At 39.1% G+C, this 15,796-nt stretch overlaps 1 protein-coding gene and 1 long non-coding RNA gene across 2 annotated transcripts; both read right to left on the reverse strand.

Annotated features, from left to right (window-relative positions):
• Window positions 1–7,755: 7,755 nt before the first annotated feature.
• Window positions 7,756–8,926, reverse strand: LOC122433839 (endogenous retrovirus group PABLB member 1 Env polyprotein-like). Its single transcript, XM_043456799.1, is given in 2 exon segments — window positions 7,756–8,470; window positions 8,473–8,926. Coding segments are annotated over 2 exon segments (1,032 nt in total). The 3' UTR covers window positions 7,756–7,892.
• Window positions 8,927–11,498: 2,572 nt separating this feature from the next.
• Window positions 11,499–15,178, reverse strand: LOC122434191. Its single transcript, XR_006267290.1, has 3 exons — window positions 15,168–15,178; window positions 13,828–13,829; window positions 11,499–12,052 (listed from the first exon to the last, which is right to left on the reverse strand). It is a non-coding gene; the product is annotated as an uncharacterized LOC122434191 (long non-coding RNA).
• Between the last annotated feature and the right edge of the window lie 618 nt (window positions 15,179–15,796).

Genomic DNA, 15,796 nt, shown 5'->3' on the forward strand with positions numbered 1-15,796 from the left:
GGTCATAATGAGTCAGACACAACTGAGAGTCTAAGCACAGCACAGCATAGATAAATATATGTAATCAAATAATTTTAGGGTAGGAGTGTCCAGCTATGTGTATTTTTTATTTTATCAAAAATTTAGGTTGTATAGATTTCAAATATTAATAAAGCCATTTCATTTGTTTGCCATGCATTTTTATTTATGTAAGCCTTTTTGTGAGAGTGAAAGTGGCATAAAGATATACGTGCTGACAGTAAAAAATATAAAACTGTACAGAAGATTATAAAGTATAAAATTAAGGTCACCTTTCACCATCATAGCTCCACTCCGAAATGTTAATCTCTGTTAGGAATTTTTCATGCAGACTCCTAGAGCTATTCAATGAATATGAATGTTTGTATTAGAATTCACCCACTAGCAGTTTGAAGCAAATCATTTTTGGTTTTGTTTGGGCAATATGGTACTTTAAAATTTTAAAAACTAAATTTGAATTCAATTAAGTGTGAAATTCACCCTCCCTCTTACCACTGCTTCCAAATTTTTTTACTTAGCTACAACAGATATTGATAACATTTGCCTGATCTTTGAGGGACAGCAGTTGAATTGTGACCCTTGAGGCAAACATGTAAGATTAGAGTTTGAATGTGTGTGTGTGTGTGTATATGTGTGTGTGTTTTATGTATAAACCATGTTACACTTGCTATGTTCCACCTTGCTGTTTTTCTTAATAAATGTGTAAAGAACAATTTTCATACCAGTACTTAAGAATTTGAGCATAATAATTTACCTTATGCTTTTAAAATAATTGCATGGTATCCTATTTTAAGAATATATCATCATCTATTATTTATCATTATCCCTGAATAATAAACATTATTTTCTTTTTCCTTATTATTAAAACAATGTTGGAAGCAAGATTCTGTACAAATACATTCAGGCATTCATGTGAAAGCATTTGTAGATAAGTGCATAGAGATAGATTTAATTGGAGCTTTGTGATGTTAACAATTTATCTCTTTGATGTATTTTAACTTATGGTAAAGAGAAGCATGAAGGCAAATGGAAGTCAAGAGAAAGGATTATTAATGAAAAGGAAATGTCTCGACCTCACAAGGCCAGGGTTCTTGGGCAAATATAGATCGAGCTGAGATTTGAAGTCAAATAAATATCTTCTTCTAGTTCATTACTGTCCAGATCCCAGTACCACCTGATGACAGATTGTGGTCTTGCCAACTTGGATATGCATCCAGCTAGATGCATGTTGGATGGCAAGTCCATTGCACATGACCCACCTGCCTTTTGTCTCTGAGCCTAGGGGATGACCACAACTCTAACAGATCAAAGAGTGTCAGGCCACTTGGGCCCAGTGCAGTTTGCTATCTACTTCTGAAGCAAAATAGCACTCCCTACTAATAAAGAGGTGATGTGCCTCTTTTTACTTTGGGAGTTGACAATAAGTTGTTTTCAAAAAGTTTGTAGCAATTTAGGGTTAACCAAATGCTCTCAGCAATATTTGGTATTAATTGACATTTACCCATCTGACAAGAGTGAGATTTCCCTAATTGTTCAAAAATGTTTAAATGTTAAATATGAATAAAGTCAGAGCGAGCTCCAGGAGTTGCTGATGGGCAGGGAAGCCTGGTGTGCTGCAGTCCATGGGATCTCAGAGTCGGACACAACTGAGCAACTGAACTGAGCTGATGAATAAAGTTGAGATTCCTTTTCTGTATTCCTTTTCTGACCATTATTTTTACCTCTACCTTTTATATACATAAATTACACACTTCAAGGAAGTTAATAATAACATTTATCAAAGCAAATATAGCTATTATTTATTGAGCACTTACTCCATGCTGGGTGCTAGGTAAATCTTTTGCTTGGATTATTTCATCTAATCTACAAAGCAGCATGAATTGTGTACCAATTTTATCCCTATTGTTGAAAAAAAAAGAGATGCTTTAGAGGGAAATAAGTTTGCATGAGTAACCCACTCAATGTCTTTGCCCTTTTTAATCTTGATATTCTTCCCCTCATGGCTTGTCATTTTGAAAAAAAAATTATTCATATTCTCTCTTAAATGTGGAAAAGTAGTCGCTATTTATATTTGTTGTGCAACGCTCTCCTTTTTTGACACCTTTTTTTGTTTGTTTTAGTTTTTCATTGTATTTATTTATTCTGCAGATGATTTAAACCTGTAGCTATATTAGAACCCCATGGTAAATCCTGGCTCACAAAGGTAGGCATGCAAGACATTTTCACTAGAAATGGGCCTCATTATCTGTAGCTATTGGGTCCCACTGGCCCTATGACAGCTGATTGTATGGACAAATACTGAGACTGGGACATTCGGATTTTCTCTCCTGAAATTATAAATTTCAAATGAAAAAACTGGAAATTGTTGCAACTGAGTCCTGTGAATGACAATCTCTAAAATTTTCAAATCCTTTAGTCCTTCAACCCAGCCACTAAGCTTTTCTATCAGTTAAAAGTTATCCCCAAATATCTTGTTTTTGGTTTAAACACAGTATATGAGTCAACTTTCTATTGTTCATTACTCAAAGAATCTAAAGGGATACATTAACCACACTTATAAATCAGTTTTTTTTTTCTTTGAGAGGGTTTATTTACTTACCTAAATTGTGTTGGGGCCCTTTCATTTGCTTATTTTAATTTTTAGCATGCTTTGCTTTATTTCTTTAATCTGTGATCTGTTTTAAATATTATTTCCTGTAAGGAAATTTACATTGTTTCTTGGCTACTGAGTTTTCCCAATACTGCAACGATATCCAAAATTTCTTTCCTTACTGAAATGTCATCTTATTAGACTCCAAATTCCCATATATGTTTGGTGGCCTTCATTTCTAAAAATTTCAATTTATTTTTCTGGTTATTTCTTCATTCATACCATACTGCTTGTAATGACATAAGCTCATACATTTTTATGCCTGGCAATATATTACCTTAATCTCTTGTTTCCTATCTTTTTCTTTTAGTTTCTCTCGTCAGTTTATTTTTCTAAGTTAAATACAAGAATTATGTCCAAAGAGAGTTAAATATAAATAAATACATAAATGCACAATAAATAAATAGGAGTCCACTGATCTCTTCACAGAACTGAGACTTAATATCCATAGAATAGTTCATTGTGTTTGACTTTTTAAGGAAATCTTTTGCATGTTTATCATTTTCTAAAATGCAGGTTCAGTTACTTTTACTGTTTCCCTGTACATATTATAGAAAATAGTCAAGTAAATATGCTTCTACTTGCCCAGTTTTTGCCTGATATGTGGCATCAATTTTTACCCTTTGTATATTTTATTGAGCCTAGTTCTTGCTTCTCCATGATTGTATATGTTTAAACACTAAGTTTGGTTTACTGATTATCATTAACATAATACGATTCAGTTCAGTTCAGTTCAGTCGCTCGGTCGTGTCTGACTATTTGCGACCCCATGAATCGCAGCATGCCAGGCCTCCCTGTCCATCACCAACTCCCGGAGTTTACTCAAACTCATGCCCATCAAGTCGGTGATGCCATCCAGCCATCTCATCCTCTGTCGTCCCCTTCCCCTCCTGCCCCCAATCTCTCCCAGCATCAGGGTGTTTTCCAATGAATCAACTCTTTGCATGAGGTGGCCAAAGTATTGGAGTTTCAGCTTCAACATCAGTCCTTCCAATGAACACCTAGGACTGATCTCCTTGAGGATGGACTGGTTGGATCTCCTTGCAGTCCAAGGGACTCTCAAGAGTCTTCTCCAACACCACAGTTGAAAAGCATCAATTTTTCAGTGCTCAGCTTTCTTCACAGTCCAAGTCTCACATCCATACATGACCACTGGAAAAACCATAGCCTTGACCTGATGGACCTTTGTTGGCAAAGTAATGTCTCTGCTTTTTAATATGCTATTTAGGTTGGTCATCACTTTCCTTCCAAGCAGTAAGCATCTTTTAATTTCATGGCTGCAATCACCATCTGCAGTGATTTTGGAGCCCAAAAAAATAAAGTCTGACACTGTTTCCACTATCTCCCCATCTATTTCCCAAGAGATGATGGGACCAGATGCCATGATCTTAGTTTTCTGAATGTTGAGCTTTAAGCCAACTTTTTCACTCCCCTCTTTCACTTTCATCAAGAGGCTTTTTAGTGAAAGTGAAAGTGATAGTCACTTGGTCAAGCCCTCCAGGCTCTTCTGTCCATGGAATTCTCAAGGCAAGAATACTGGAGTGGGTTGCCATTTCCTACTCCAAAGGATCTTTCCAACCCACGTACTGAACATGGGTCTCCTGCATTACCAGCACATTCTTTACTGTCTGAGCCACCAGGGAAACCCTAATACGAATTAGGTTACCTTATTTTACTGGCCCAGCTTATGTCTCCTTTTTATATATCAGTATTTTTAAAGCTACCATGATTTTCTCTGTAAAGGCCTTTAGAGACATCGTACAAGAAACCTTATGGAATGACATGGAAAACAAACTTCAGGCTATCAAAAGCTAAAAGGGAGGGAGGAGGGAGAACTATGAGTATGGGATTAATAGACACAAACTTCTATACATAAACGCCATTTCACCCCTCCTACCATCTTGTTCAGGAAGCAAAAGTTAGTACTGGACATGGAACAACAGACTGGTTCCAAATAGGAAAAGGAGTACGTCAAGGCTGTATATTGGCACCCTGTTTATTTAACTTATATGCAGAGTACATCATGAGAAACGCTGGGCTGGATGAAGCACAAGCTGGAATCAAAATTGCCGGGAGAAATATCCATAACCTTAGATATGCAGATGACACCACCCTTATGGCAGAAAGTGAAGAACTAAAGAGCCTCTTGATGAAAGTGAAAGAGGAGAGTGAAAAAGTTGGCTTAAAGCTCAACATTCAGAAAACTAAGATCATGGCATCTGGTCCCATCACTTCATGGCAAATAGATGGGGACATAGTGGAAACAGTGGCTGACTTTATTTTTCTGGGCTCCAAAATCACTGCAGATGGTGACTGCAGCCATTAAATTAAAAGATGCTTACTGCTTGGAAGGAAAGTTATGACCAAACTAGATAGCATATTAAAAAGCAGAGACATTACTTTGCCAACAAAGGTCTATCTAGTCAAGGTTATGGTTTTTCCAGTGGTCATGTATGGATGTGAGAGTTGGACTATAAAGAAAGCTGAGTGCTGAAGAATTGATGCTTTTGAACTGTGGTGTTGGACAAGACTCTTGAGAGTCCCTTGGACAGCAAGGAGATCCAACCAGTCCATCCTAAAGGAGATCAGTCCTGGGTGTTCATTGGAAGGACTGACGTTGAAACTCCAATACTTTGGCCACCTGATGCGAAGAACTGACTAATTTGAAAAGACCCTGATGCTGGGAAAGATTGAAGGCAGGATGAGAATGGGACAGCAGAGGATGAGATGGTTGGATGGCATCACCGACTCAATGGACATGGGTTTGGACAGACTATGGGAGTTGGTGATGGACAGGGAGGCCTGGCATGCTGCAGTTCATGGGGTTGCAAAGAGTCAGACATGACTGAGCGACTGAACTGAACTGAACCGTCTTGTTGGGGCATAAAAAAGCAAGAGAATTGCAGAAAACATCTACTTCTTTTTCGTTGACTACACTAAAGACTTTGGTTTGTGGATCACAAAAAACTGAAAACTTCTTAAAGAGATGGGAATACCAGACCACCATACCTACCTCCTAAGAAACCTGTATGAGGTCAAGAAGCAACAGTTAGAACTGGACATGAAACAACAGACTGGTTCCAAATCAGGAAAGGAATACATCAAGGCCATATATTGTCACCTTGCTTATTTAAGTTATATGCAGAGTACAACATGTGAAATGCCAGATTGGATGAAGCACAAACTGAAATCAAGATTTCAGGGAGAAATATCAATAACCTCAGATATGCTTCCCTTGTGGCTCAGCTGGTAAAGAACCTGCCTGCAATGCGGGATACCTGGTTCAATCCCTGGGTTGAGAAGATCCCCTGGAGAAAGGAAAGGCTACCTACTCCAGTATTCTGGCCTGGAGAATTCCATGGAATGTATAGTTCATGGGGTCACAAAGAGTCGGACACCACTGACTGACTTTCACTTCACTTAATCACATATATGCAGATGACACTCCACTTATGGCAGAAAGTGAAGAGGAACTGAAGAGCCTCTTGATGAAAGTGAAAGAGGAGAGTGAAAAAGTTGGCTTAAAACTCGGCATTCAAAAAACCAAGATCATGACATCCCATCACATCACTTTATGGCAAATAGATGGGGAAATGATGGAAACTGACAGACTATTTTCTTGGCCTCCAAAATCACTGCAGATGGTGACTGCAGCCCTGAAATTAAAAGACTTGCTCCTTGGAATAAAAGCTATGACAATCCTAGATAGCATATTAGAAAGCAGAGACATTGCTGTGCCGACAAAGGTCCATCTAGTCAAAACTATGGTTTTTCCAGTAGTCATGTATGGATGTGAGAGTTGGACTGTAAAGAAAGCTGAGCTCTGAAGAATTGATGCTTTTGAGCTGTGGTGTTGGAAAAGACTCTTGAGAGCCCTCTTGGTCTGCAAGGAGATCATACCAGTCAATCCTAAAGGAAATCAGTCCTAAATATTCATTGGAAGGACTGATGTTGAAGCTGAAGCTTCAATACTTTGGCCACATATTGAGAAGAACTGACTCATTTGAAAAGACCCTGATGCTGGGAAAGATTGAAGGCAGGGGGAAAAGGGGAGGACAGAGGATGAGATGGTTGGATGACATCACTGACTCGATGGACATGAGTTTGAGCAAGCTCTGGGAAATGTTCATGGGACAGGGAAGCCTGGTGTGCTGCAGTCCATGGGGTTGCAAAGAGTTGAATATTACTGAGTGACTGATCTTAACTGAGTTGAACTATACATAAAATAGGTAAACAACAAGGATTCACTGTACAGCGCAGGGATTCAATATCTTATAATAGCCTATAATGGAAAATAATCTGAAATCACTGAATCCCTTTGTTGTACACCTGAAACTAGCACAATATTGTAAACCCACTATACTTCAGTGAAAAAAAGAAAAAAAAAATCCTGTGGACTGCCTTGTCACATTCAAAATAACTCATTTCATTTCTTTCTTCCCCCTTCATTTAGAATGGGTATGTTTTTATGATGTAGTTTTCCATCTGCTGATACACCATCCCATAAAATATGCATGGTTATGTTTAATATAAAAGCATGTAACACACGGTAAAGTACTCCTAAATTTTAAGTGAAAAGCCCATAAACTGTCTCACCTCTTTCAGATTATGATATGATTTTTCCATAAGGTGTATTTAATCATTTTGTTCTTTCTGGAAATTAAACTCTTCTGGCTCATTTAGCATTAAAAATAAGTGAACTGGGGAACGACTGTGCCGGGCCTGCCGGCTAGATGAACAGGTCAAGGACGCAATCACCAGTGCACCTGAGAAATAAAAGACTAAGAAAGATGGGGTTGAGAGGGACGGAGTCAGCTTGTGACTGATTCCGACGACTTTATTGAGGGGTAACATACATATATATACTAACAGGATTCACCAAATTTTAGATCAAAGACTTGTATACGTGCAGAACTGCAGATACTAGTTTTAGGAGTTTATCTTAACTCCAGCAGAGCATGGCACCAGCATCTTACAATCAGGTAAAGACTACCTAGACATAAGCCATTCACAGGAGCCCGATAATCTTATCAGAGTCAGGAAAATAGGCAAATGGTGGCTGCAGCGATTTCCTTGAGGGAGGTGAGAAAGGCCAATTTGCACTTTAACAAATCAGGGGTGGCGGGACAGAGAGGGACCTTTTGATCTCTCTCAGGGCCGAGAAGGGGCCTGAGCAGTCAGGCCGGCTCCCCGCATCTCCCCCTTTTCTTTTGACTAATGGCCATTATATCTCCCTCGAAGGAAATGGCCGCGTTTGCAAACGGGAAAACATCAGCAATCTTTTATTTATCATCTCAGATAAGCATTGACAAATGCAAGGGCCAAAACACAGCAATAACAATATGCATATAATGATAAAAATTATAGATTTCCACCAACCACTATGAAACCAGGCAGATATCTGACTCCAAATGCTGAAGTCAGAAAAATCCATAGCAGCTACTTGTTGTTTCATATCTTCTAAAGCATCAGAAACATTTGAGGAATAATCAGGAATATATACACAACACTCCATTTTTATTAAGGCACATGTTCCCCCTTGAGAGGCTGTTAGAATATCCAGAGCCATATGATTTTGTAGAACGGCTTTTCTCATCTGTTTTTGTTCTTCATTAAGAGCCTCTAAAGCTCTTCTAGTATCTGTCAAAGCTTGTTTTGTAAAATTGTTCAGAGCCTCTACCCTGAGCATAATATCAGTGGCTCCTAAAGAGGGCACAAAAATTGAGGCTAAATAATCATACCAATGAAAAACAGAGCGTGACCACCGGGCTTTAACATAAGGTAAATTAACAGGTTGACTAATTTTTTCTTTAGAATTCTCCCAGGGGCAAACACAAACCCTAGGGTACATCTCCCCACCCATCCTACAGGGAGCCAGGGCCAAAGGTTGTATCCACAAATCCATCGAGTGTTATTTGGGGCTACCCATCTTATACCAGGGCTATTTTCCCAATCTGTCCCTGGCCAAATAACAGACTTGTTGACAATAAACGTTACATCCATTACAGTCTTACATTTGTGGGTAGGCAATAGTCCCATATGTTTCATGTGATATCCTGGAAATTCTCGGCCTCCAAATGTTGGTACATGAGTCTTTTGCTCCCAGCAAATATCAGCAGGGGTCAGTAGCTGTCCTTTTTCAGGGGTCATCCAGAAATATTCGTCCCAAACTTGGTAGTAGTTACCCTCAAATCGATTAAAATCATTAGGAGAAGAAACAGATCTATTTTCGTAATATAAGTATGCATTAACACTCATGCATCTGCTGATTTGTCGGGAGAAGATTCCTCTGCTGTAAAGTCAGCCGACCTAATTGCTGATTCAGTAATCTCCTCCGTCTGGCGTACCAGCCTTTCCGGGAGCCAGCGCGGTGCTTCGGCGTCCTGTGGAAAAACACATACCTGACCCCTCCCCCAAATTAACACGGGATCTGGGCCATGCCAGTTATTATCCAGCGGGTCTTTCCACAAGACCATTGGCCTTTTGCTGGAAATCTGAGGGTCCCAAAATCTCTGCGCGGCTGAATGTCCTTCTTTATCTAAAATTAAAAAATTTAAAATATATAAAGCGTGATTAAGGTAATTTCTGGGTAGAAGGGGGTAGAGCTCCCCTCTCTGTATTTTTTGAAGCTGTAGTTTCAAAGTTTGATTAGCACGTTCCACGATGCCTTGACCCTGTGGATTATAAGGAATGCCTGTTTTTAGGGTGATAGAAAAAGAGGAACAAAAATTTTTGAAGGCAGAGGAGACATAGCCGGGGCCATTATCAGTTTTTATAATCTTTGGCGTGCCTAAAATGGAAAAAGCATAAAGACAATGTGAGATAGAATGTTTTGCGGCTTCACCAGTCTGTAAGGATGCCACAATATATCCTGAAAAGGTGTCAATAGATACATGAACGTACTTTAAACGACCAAAGGAAGGGACATGAGTGATATCCATTTGCCAAAGATGATTCGGTAGAAGCCCGCGAGGATTAATGCCAAGATGTGGAACTGGAAGAAACTTAGGGCAAACAGGACAAGATTTAACAATTTGTCGTGCAGTTTCTCGAGGGATTTGAAACTGCAAACGAAGAGTATTACTATTCTGGTGATGTAGCGCATGTGATTGCTGTGCTGCTTCCACCTGTGAAAGAAAAACTCTAGTGTGAGAATCAGCCATCTGATTTCCCATAGATAGAGGTCCAGGAAGCCCAGTGTGGGCACGTAAATGTCCAAAGAAGCAGGGTAAGGTGCGCTGTTGCAGCAGAGACTGAATTGAACGTAACAAATGTTGAATGTTAGAATTCACAGTAGAAATAAAGGGAACAGTTTCTATATATTGCAAAGCATGAGCAATGTATTTGCTATCAGTAAACAAATTAAAAGACTGTGAGGAATATTGTGAGCATACTTTGTGGACGGCTGAAAGTTCTACTTCTTGAGCCGATGTATAGTTCGTCTGCCAGGAGAAAGGGGTATCATTAACCACAAAGGCAGCAGTTCCATTGGAGGATCCATCAGTAAAGATCGTAAGAGCATCTTGAATAGGAACATTAGAAACATTCTTTGGAAAAATAAATGAATGCTGGCTGGCAAAATGCAAAAGTTTATCAGAAGGTAAATGATTAATAATTTGACCTGTAAAGGAGGAAAATGCCAAAGCCCACGAGTCATTAAACTGAAAAAGCCATTCCTGCTGTTCTTTGGTATAGGGCACATAAATGTAAGCAGGATCGGCTCCCAACATTTCTCTGGAAAGACGCCTTCCTTTGGCAACGAGGAGGCTAATGAAATCAAAAAAAGGAGTAAGAACTTTTGAAGGCGATACAGGTAAATGGATCCATTGTAAGGGAGCATTTTGATATAACACTGCCGTCGGGGTATGTTTAGAGGGAAACACATATAGTCCCCACGGTTGAGAAAAATCACAGTAGGTAGCAAAATGCTGAGAGAGGGCCTTTTCAACCAATGCCAGAGCAGCTCGCCCCTCATCGTTTAGTATTCTAGGGGAGGAAGGGTCAGTTGTTGATTAAGGTCTCTAAATTGTCCTTCCCCCATTAGCATGTCAAAAGTAACCTGCAGCCTATTACGGCGGTTACGGTCTTCAATGACGCCACAGACCTCCCCGTATTCTGAGCGCCACAAGAGATAATCACCTCCTGAGAGACAGGCTCGCGCAACTGCCTTCCAATCATTAGGAGGCAAGTATTGAGATGACAGACTTTCAATTATGGCTAGAGTAAACGGCGCAGTAGGCCCGTATTGAGCGCAAGCTTGTTTCAGTTGTTTAAAAGGCAGAGGCTCATGATACCTCCGATGATTAGCATCTTGAAAAACAGGAAAAATCATAGAATATCCCTCAAGATTTTCACCCTGTTCTCGGGCTGTTTTCACAGCCATTTGTAGTGGTGAAAGTACTGGCCTTTTTAGGCTAGATGGAACATATACTGGCGCTGTTGGAATCAAAGGCGCTTCTGCGAGAGGAGGGGGAGGGAGCGGGACCGGCGGCGGCAGCAGGTCAGGATCTAAACCGGCTATAACAGATGGCGTTTTAGAATGCAACGGCCTAGTTGTATTTATGGGCGATAAGTCTAGTTGTTCCATTCTCTGAGATATGGATGTTAGCATCTAAGTTCAGAAAAAGGGGAGCCTTGGTCTTTATTCTTTTGTTGAGTTACTATAAAGGCATCCCATCCTTCTTTGTCATGCTCAAAAGCCTGCTCTTTTAAATCGTCTTCCTCATCAGGAGAAAGTTCCGAATCTGAGTCTTGTTCGAGAGTAGTAGTCTCATTATCATTTTTTCTGGAACCTGAAACAATTGGGGAGTCATATATGTGCTCTGCTACCCGTTGGGGGGCACCTGAACACTTGGGTGTTATAAATTTCAAGGCTGTTTCAAATTTCCTACTCTCGTGTTCTGGGTTTAAACAATCTCTTATTAGAGTCCATAGAGAATAAGCATCAAGAGGAACTTTGTCTGGTCCACAGAGGGTATAAACTGTTTGAATTTGTTCTCCCACCTTTATCCAAGTTTCAAGGCTAATAGTTCCTTGCTCTGGGAACCAAGGACAAGTTTCCTCCACAAAGACAAGAAATCTTTCTAGTTTCTGTTTAGAGACAGAAATTCCTCTAGCTTTTAGCATAGTTTTTAACATAGAAACAAAGAACTGTCTACTATTACTTTGCCCCATAATTTTTACTCTCAACTATACCCTCTCCACCCACAGTTTTCCAACGATACCTGAATAGGTGAGGCTTTCTCCCGGGATCACTTTCAATATTTTTGGGTGGCTGTGCTCTGGGATCCGCCCACGTCCCTCGTTCTGGCGCCACTTGCCGGGCCTGCCGGCTAGATGAACAGGTCAAGGACGCAATCACCAGTGCACCTGAGAAATAAAAGACTAAGAAAGATGGGGTTGAGAGGGACGGAGTCAGCTTGTGACTGATTCCGACGACTTTATTGAGGCGTAACATACATATATATACTAACAGGATTCACCAAATTTTAGATCAAAGACTTGTATACGTGCAGAACTGCAGATACTAGTTTTAGGAGTTTTATCTTAACTCCAGCAGAGCATGGCACCAGCATCTTACAATCAGGTAAAGACTACCTAGACATAAGCCATTCACAGGAGCCCGATAATCTTATCAGAGTCAGGAAATAGGCAAATGGTGGCTGCAGCGATTTCCTTGAGGGAGGTGAGAAAGGCCAATTTGCACTTTAACAAATCAGGGGTGGCGGGACAGAGAGGGACCTTTTGATCTCTCTCAGGGCCGAGAAGGGGCCTGAGCAGTCAGGCCGGCTCCCCGCACGACTGGAGTGACACCTATTTTTAGAGAAAGCTAGTCCATACAAGGAAATTAAAGAAAGTGTTTCCTTATATAGGATGAGGTATTTACTCTAATGCATAAGAGCTAGAAAATATTTTCTTTGGAGCCAAGAGCACCATTTGGATAAAGGATTCATAGAGGGCTTCAAGACTGCAGAAAGTCATTAGGCAGCCAACTTTTTAGAGATTTTGCTACAAAGAACTTGTACTATCAAAAGATCATAAGCTGACCATAGGGAGGAGGGAAGAAATGCAGCCTTTGAAAAGGATAATGAAGATCTTTTAAAGCAAGGTTCTCAAGCAGGTCGACATTAGTGACAAAGCAAGACTACTTGCTGAATAATGTACAGTTCTGTTGTATTACATAAGCATGCATGTGCGTGTGTGCGCACGTGCACACACACACACACACAATTTACTTATCTAGTGGGATGGGCTTCTTAAAAATTTAAAAATTTTACACATTGTTCAGATGACTTTGACCACCAAATCCTTTACAATCTGATTTGCTTTACATTCTCACAGGACTTTGATCCTCTATCCATTTTAGTATCTGTTTCATGTTTCAGAATTGTCTTTTAAAGTTTCTGGCTCCTCCATGGGCCATTATCTCTGAGGACAGATTGCTATATCACTTCAGCACTTAGAGGAAAATCTGAAATTCTAAAACTCTAGACACTACAAGTTTTAAATTCTTCATAGGGCAGCCTTTAAGGTCACTTGAAATGTTTATTTCAGAACATGTTAGACTTAGAGCCATAGTGATCTTCCTGCTACTTTAAAGCTAACATTGCTTGATTGCTTCTTGTAATGATGCTGCTTAAAAGTATGAGATATGCTATCAGTCTTCTAATCACATTGTTGAGAACCTCCCTCTTAAAGGAATGGTTTGAGCTACAGATACTCTATACCCTAAAAGGTACTATGACATGACTTAAAGTTATCTTTCTAGATACATGTGATATTCACATATTACCTAGGTACTAGGTATTAGGGCTTCCCTGGTGGCTCAGAGGTTAAAGCATCTGCCTGCAATGTGGGAGACCTGGGTTCAACCCCTGGGTCGGGAAGATCCCCTGGAGAAGGAAATGGCAACCCACTCCAGTATTCTTGTCTGGAAAATCCCATGGATGGAAGAGCCTGGTAGGCTACAATCCACGGGGTCGCAAAGAGTCGGACATGACTTCACTTTCACTTTCACCTAGGTACTAGAGATTCATAAATAATTATAATTTTTTTCTTGCAGAAACTAGGCTTTACTATATTGCACTACAAATTATTATAATTTACTTTTGTTACTTTTTGAACTCAGTTGTAAAACTGAACATATACTAATTTTGCACATCTGCTCCCAGGTAAAATTAAACAAAAATGTATCAAAAGTGATCACTCAACTGATGACTTTAGATGAGTGTAATTTTATGTAAATTCTAAAAGATTTGGTAATTATTCAACTCATTCTTCTTTTGCTCTTAATTGATACAACAATTTAATTTCAAACATGATAAAATGGCATCTTTTCCTGATACACCTGCAAGCTTTATAAAGTTTGTTCACAGTTTAAGTAGACTAAGAAATAAAGGGAAAAATATCTACAAAAATCATGTTTTATTAGAAAATTACATTTCTGTGTCAGGAACATTGAATTTGTTTATTCATGAAATAAGTTATAGTAGCATCAACTTGCTCTATTCAAATATCTGATCCTGCATTAAACAGGAAAACTGCCCTTGAAGGAATAGTTCAAACCATGAAGAAAAAAAATAGAACTATATTATCTTTAATTTATAAAATATCCAAGTTATAATTATTACAGACCTATGATCATAATAATTAATAATTGCTATTAATGTTGAATGCTCAGTTGCTCCAGTCATGTTCAACTCTTTGTGACACTATAGACTGCAGCCCACCAGGCTCCTCTGTCCATGGGATTCTCCAGGCGAGAATACTGGAGTGGGTTGCCATTTCCTTCTCCAGGGATCTTCCCAACCCAGGGATTGAACCCATGTCTCCTGCATCTCCAGGATTGCAGGAGGATTCTTTACCCAGTGAGTCACCTGGGAAGCCCATTAATGTCAAATATATAGTCTTAAAGTGCTTTTTTAAAGCATCTAGTTTGGTTCTTACATCATATATCACTGTAAGCAAAATTAAATGTCTCCATGCTAGAACTGAGGCCAATAAAACACCAAAAATTGAAGTAATCAAGGAAGTACAGTTATTAAATGAATTAATATTATAAACTACTCACTCAACTGCCTTCTCCACTGTACTCTAATCTGCATGAAATATGGATGTTAAGCTTTAAAAATTATCAGAAAACACACAGAAATCCCTTGCATTCCTATACACTAACAATGAGAAAACAGAAAGAGAAATTAAGGAAACATACCATTCACCATTGCAACAAAAAGAATAAAATACTTAGGAGTATATCTACCTAAAGAAACAAAAGACCTATACATAGAAAACTATAAAACACTGATGAAAGAAATCAAAGAGGACACTAACAGATGGAGAAACATACCATGTTCATGGATTGGAAGAATCAATATTGTCAAAATGGCTATACTACTCAAAACAATCTATAGATTCAATGCAATCCCTATCAAGCTACCAATGGTATTTTTTACAGAACTAGAACAAATAATTTCACAATTTGTATGGAAATACAAAAAACCTCGAATAGCCAAAGTAATCTTGAGGAAGAAGAATGGAACTGGAAGAATCAACCTGCCTGACTTCAGACTCTACTACAAAGCCACAGTCATCAAGACAGTATGGTACTGGCACAAAGACAGAAATATAGATCAATGGAACAGAATAGAAAGCCCTGAGATAAATCCACGAACCCATGGATACCTTATCTTTGACAAAGGAGGTAAGAATATACAATGGAAAAAAGACAACCTCTTTAACAAGTGGTGTTGGGAAAACTGGTCAACCACTTGTAAAAGAATGAAACTAGAACACTTTCTAACACCATACACAAAAATAAACTCAAAATGGATTAAAGATCTAAATGTAAGACCAGAAACTATAAAACTCCTAGAGGAGAACATAGGCAAAACACTCTCCGACATAAATCACAGCAAGATCCTCTATGACCCACCTCCCAGAATATTGGAAATAAAAGCAAAACTAAACAAATGGGACCTAATGAAACTTAAAAGCTTTTGCACTACAAAGGAAACTATAAGTAAGGTGAAAAGACAGCCCTCAGATTGGGAGAAAATAATAGCAAATGAAGAAACAGACAAAGGATTAATCTCAAAAATATACAAGCAACTCCTGCAGCTCAATTCCAGA

Source organism: Cervus canadensis, chromosome 33, assembly GCF_019320065.1.
Source record: "Cervus canadensis isolate Bull #8, Minnesota chromosome 33, ASM1932006v1, whole genome shotgun sequence".
In the NCBI taxonomy this organism is placed as follows: Eukaryota; Metazoa; Chordata; class Mammalia; order Artiodactyla; family Cervidae; genus Cervus; species Cervus canadensis.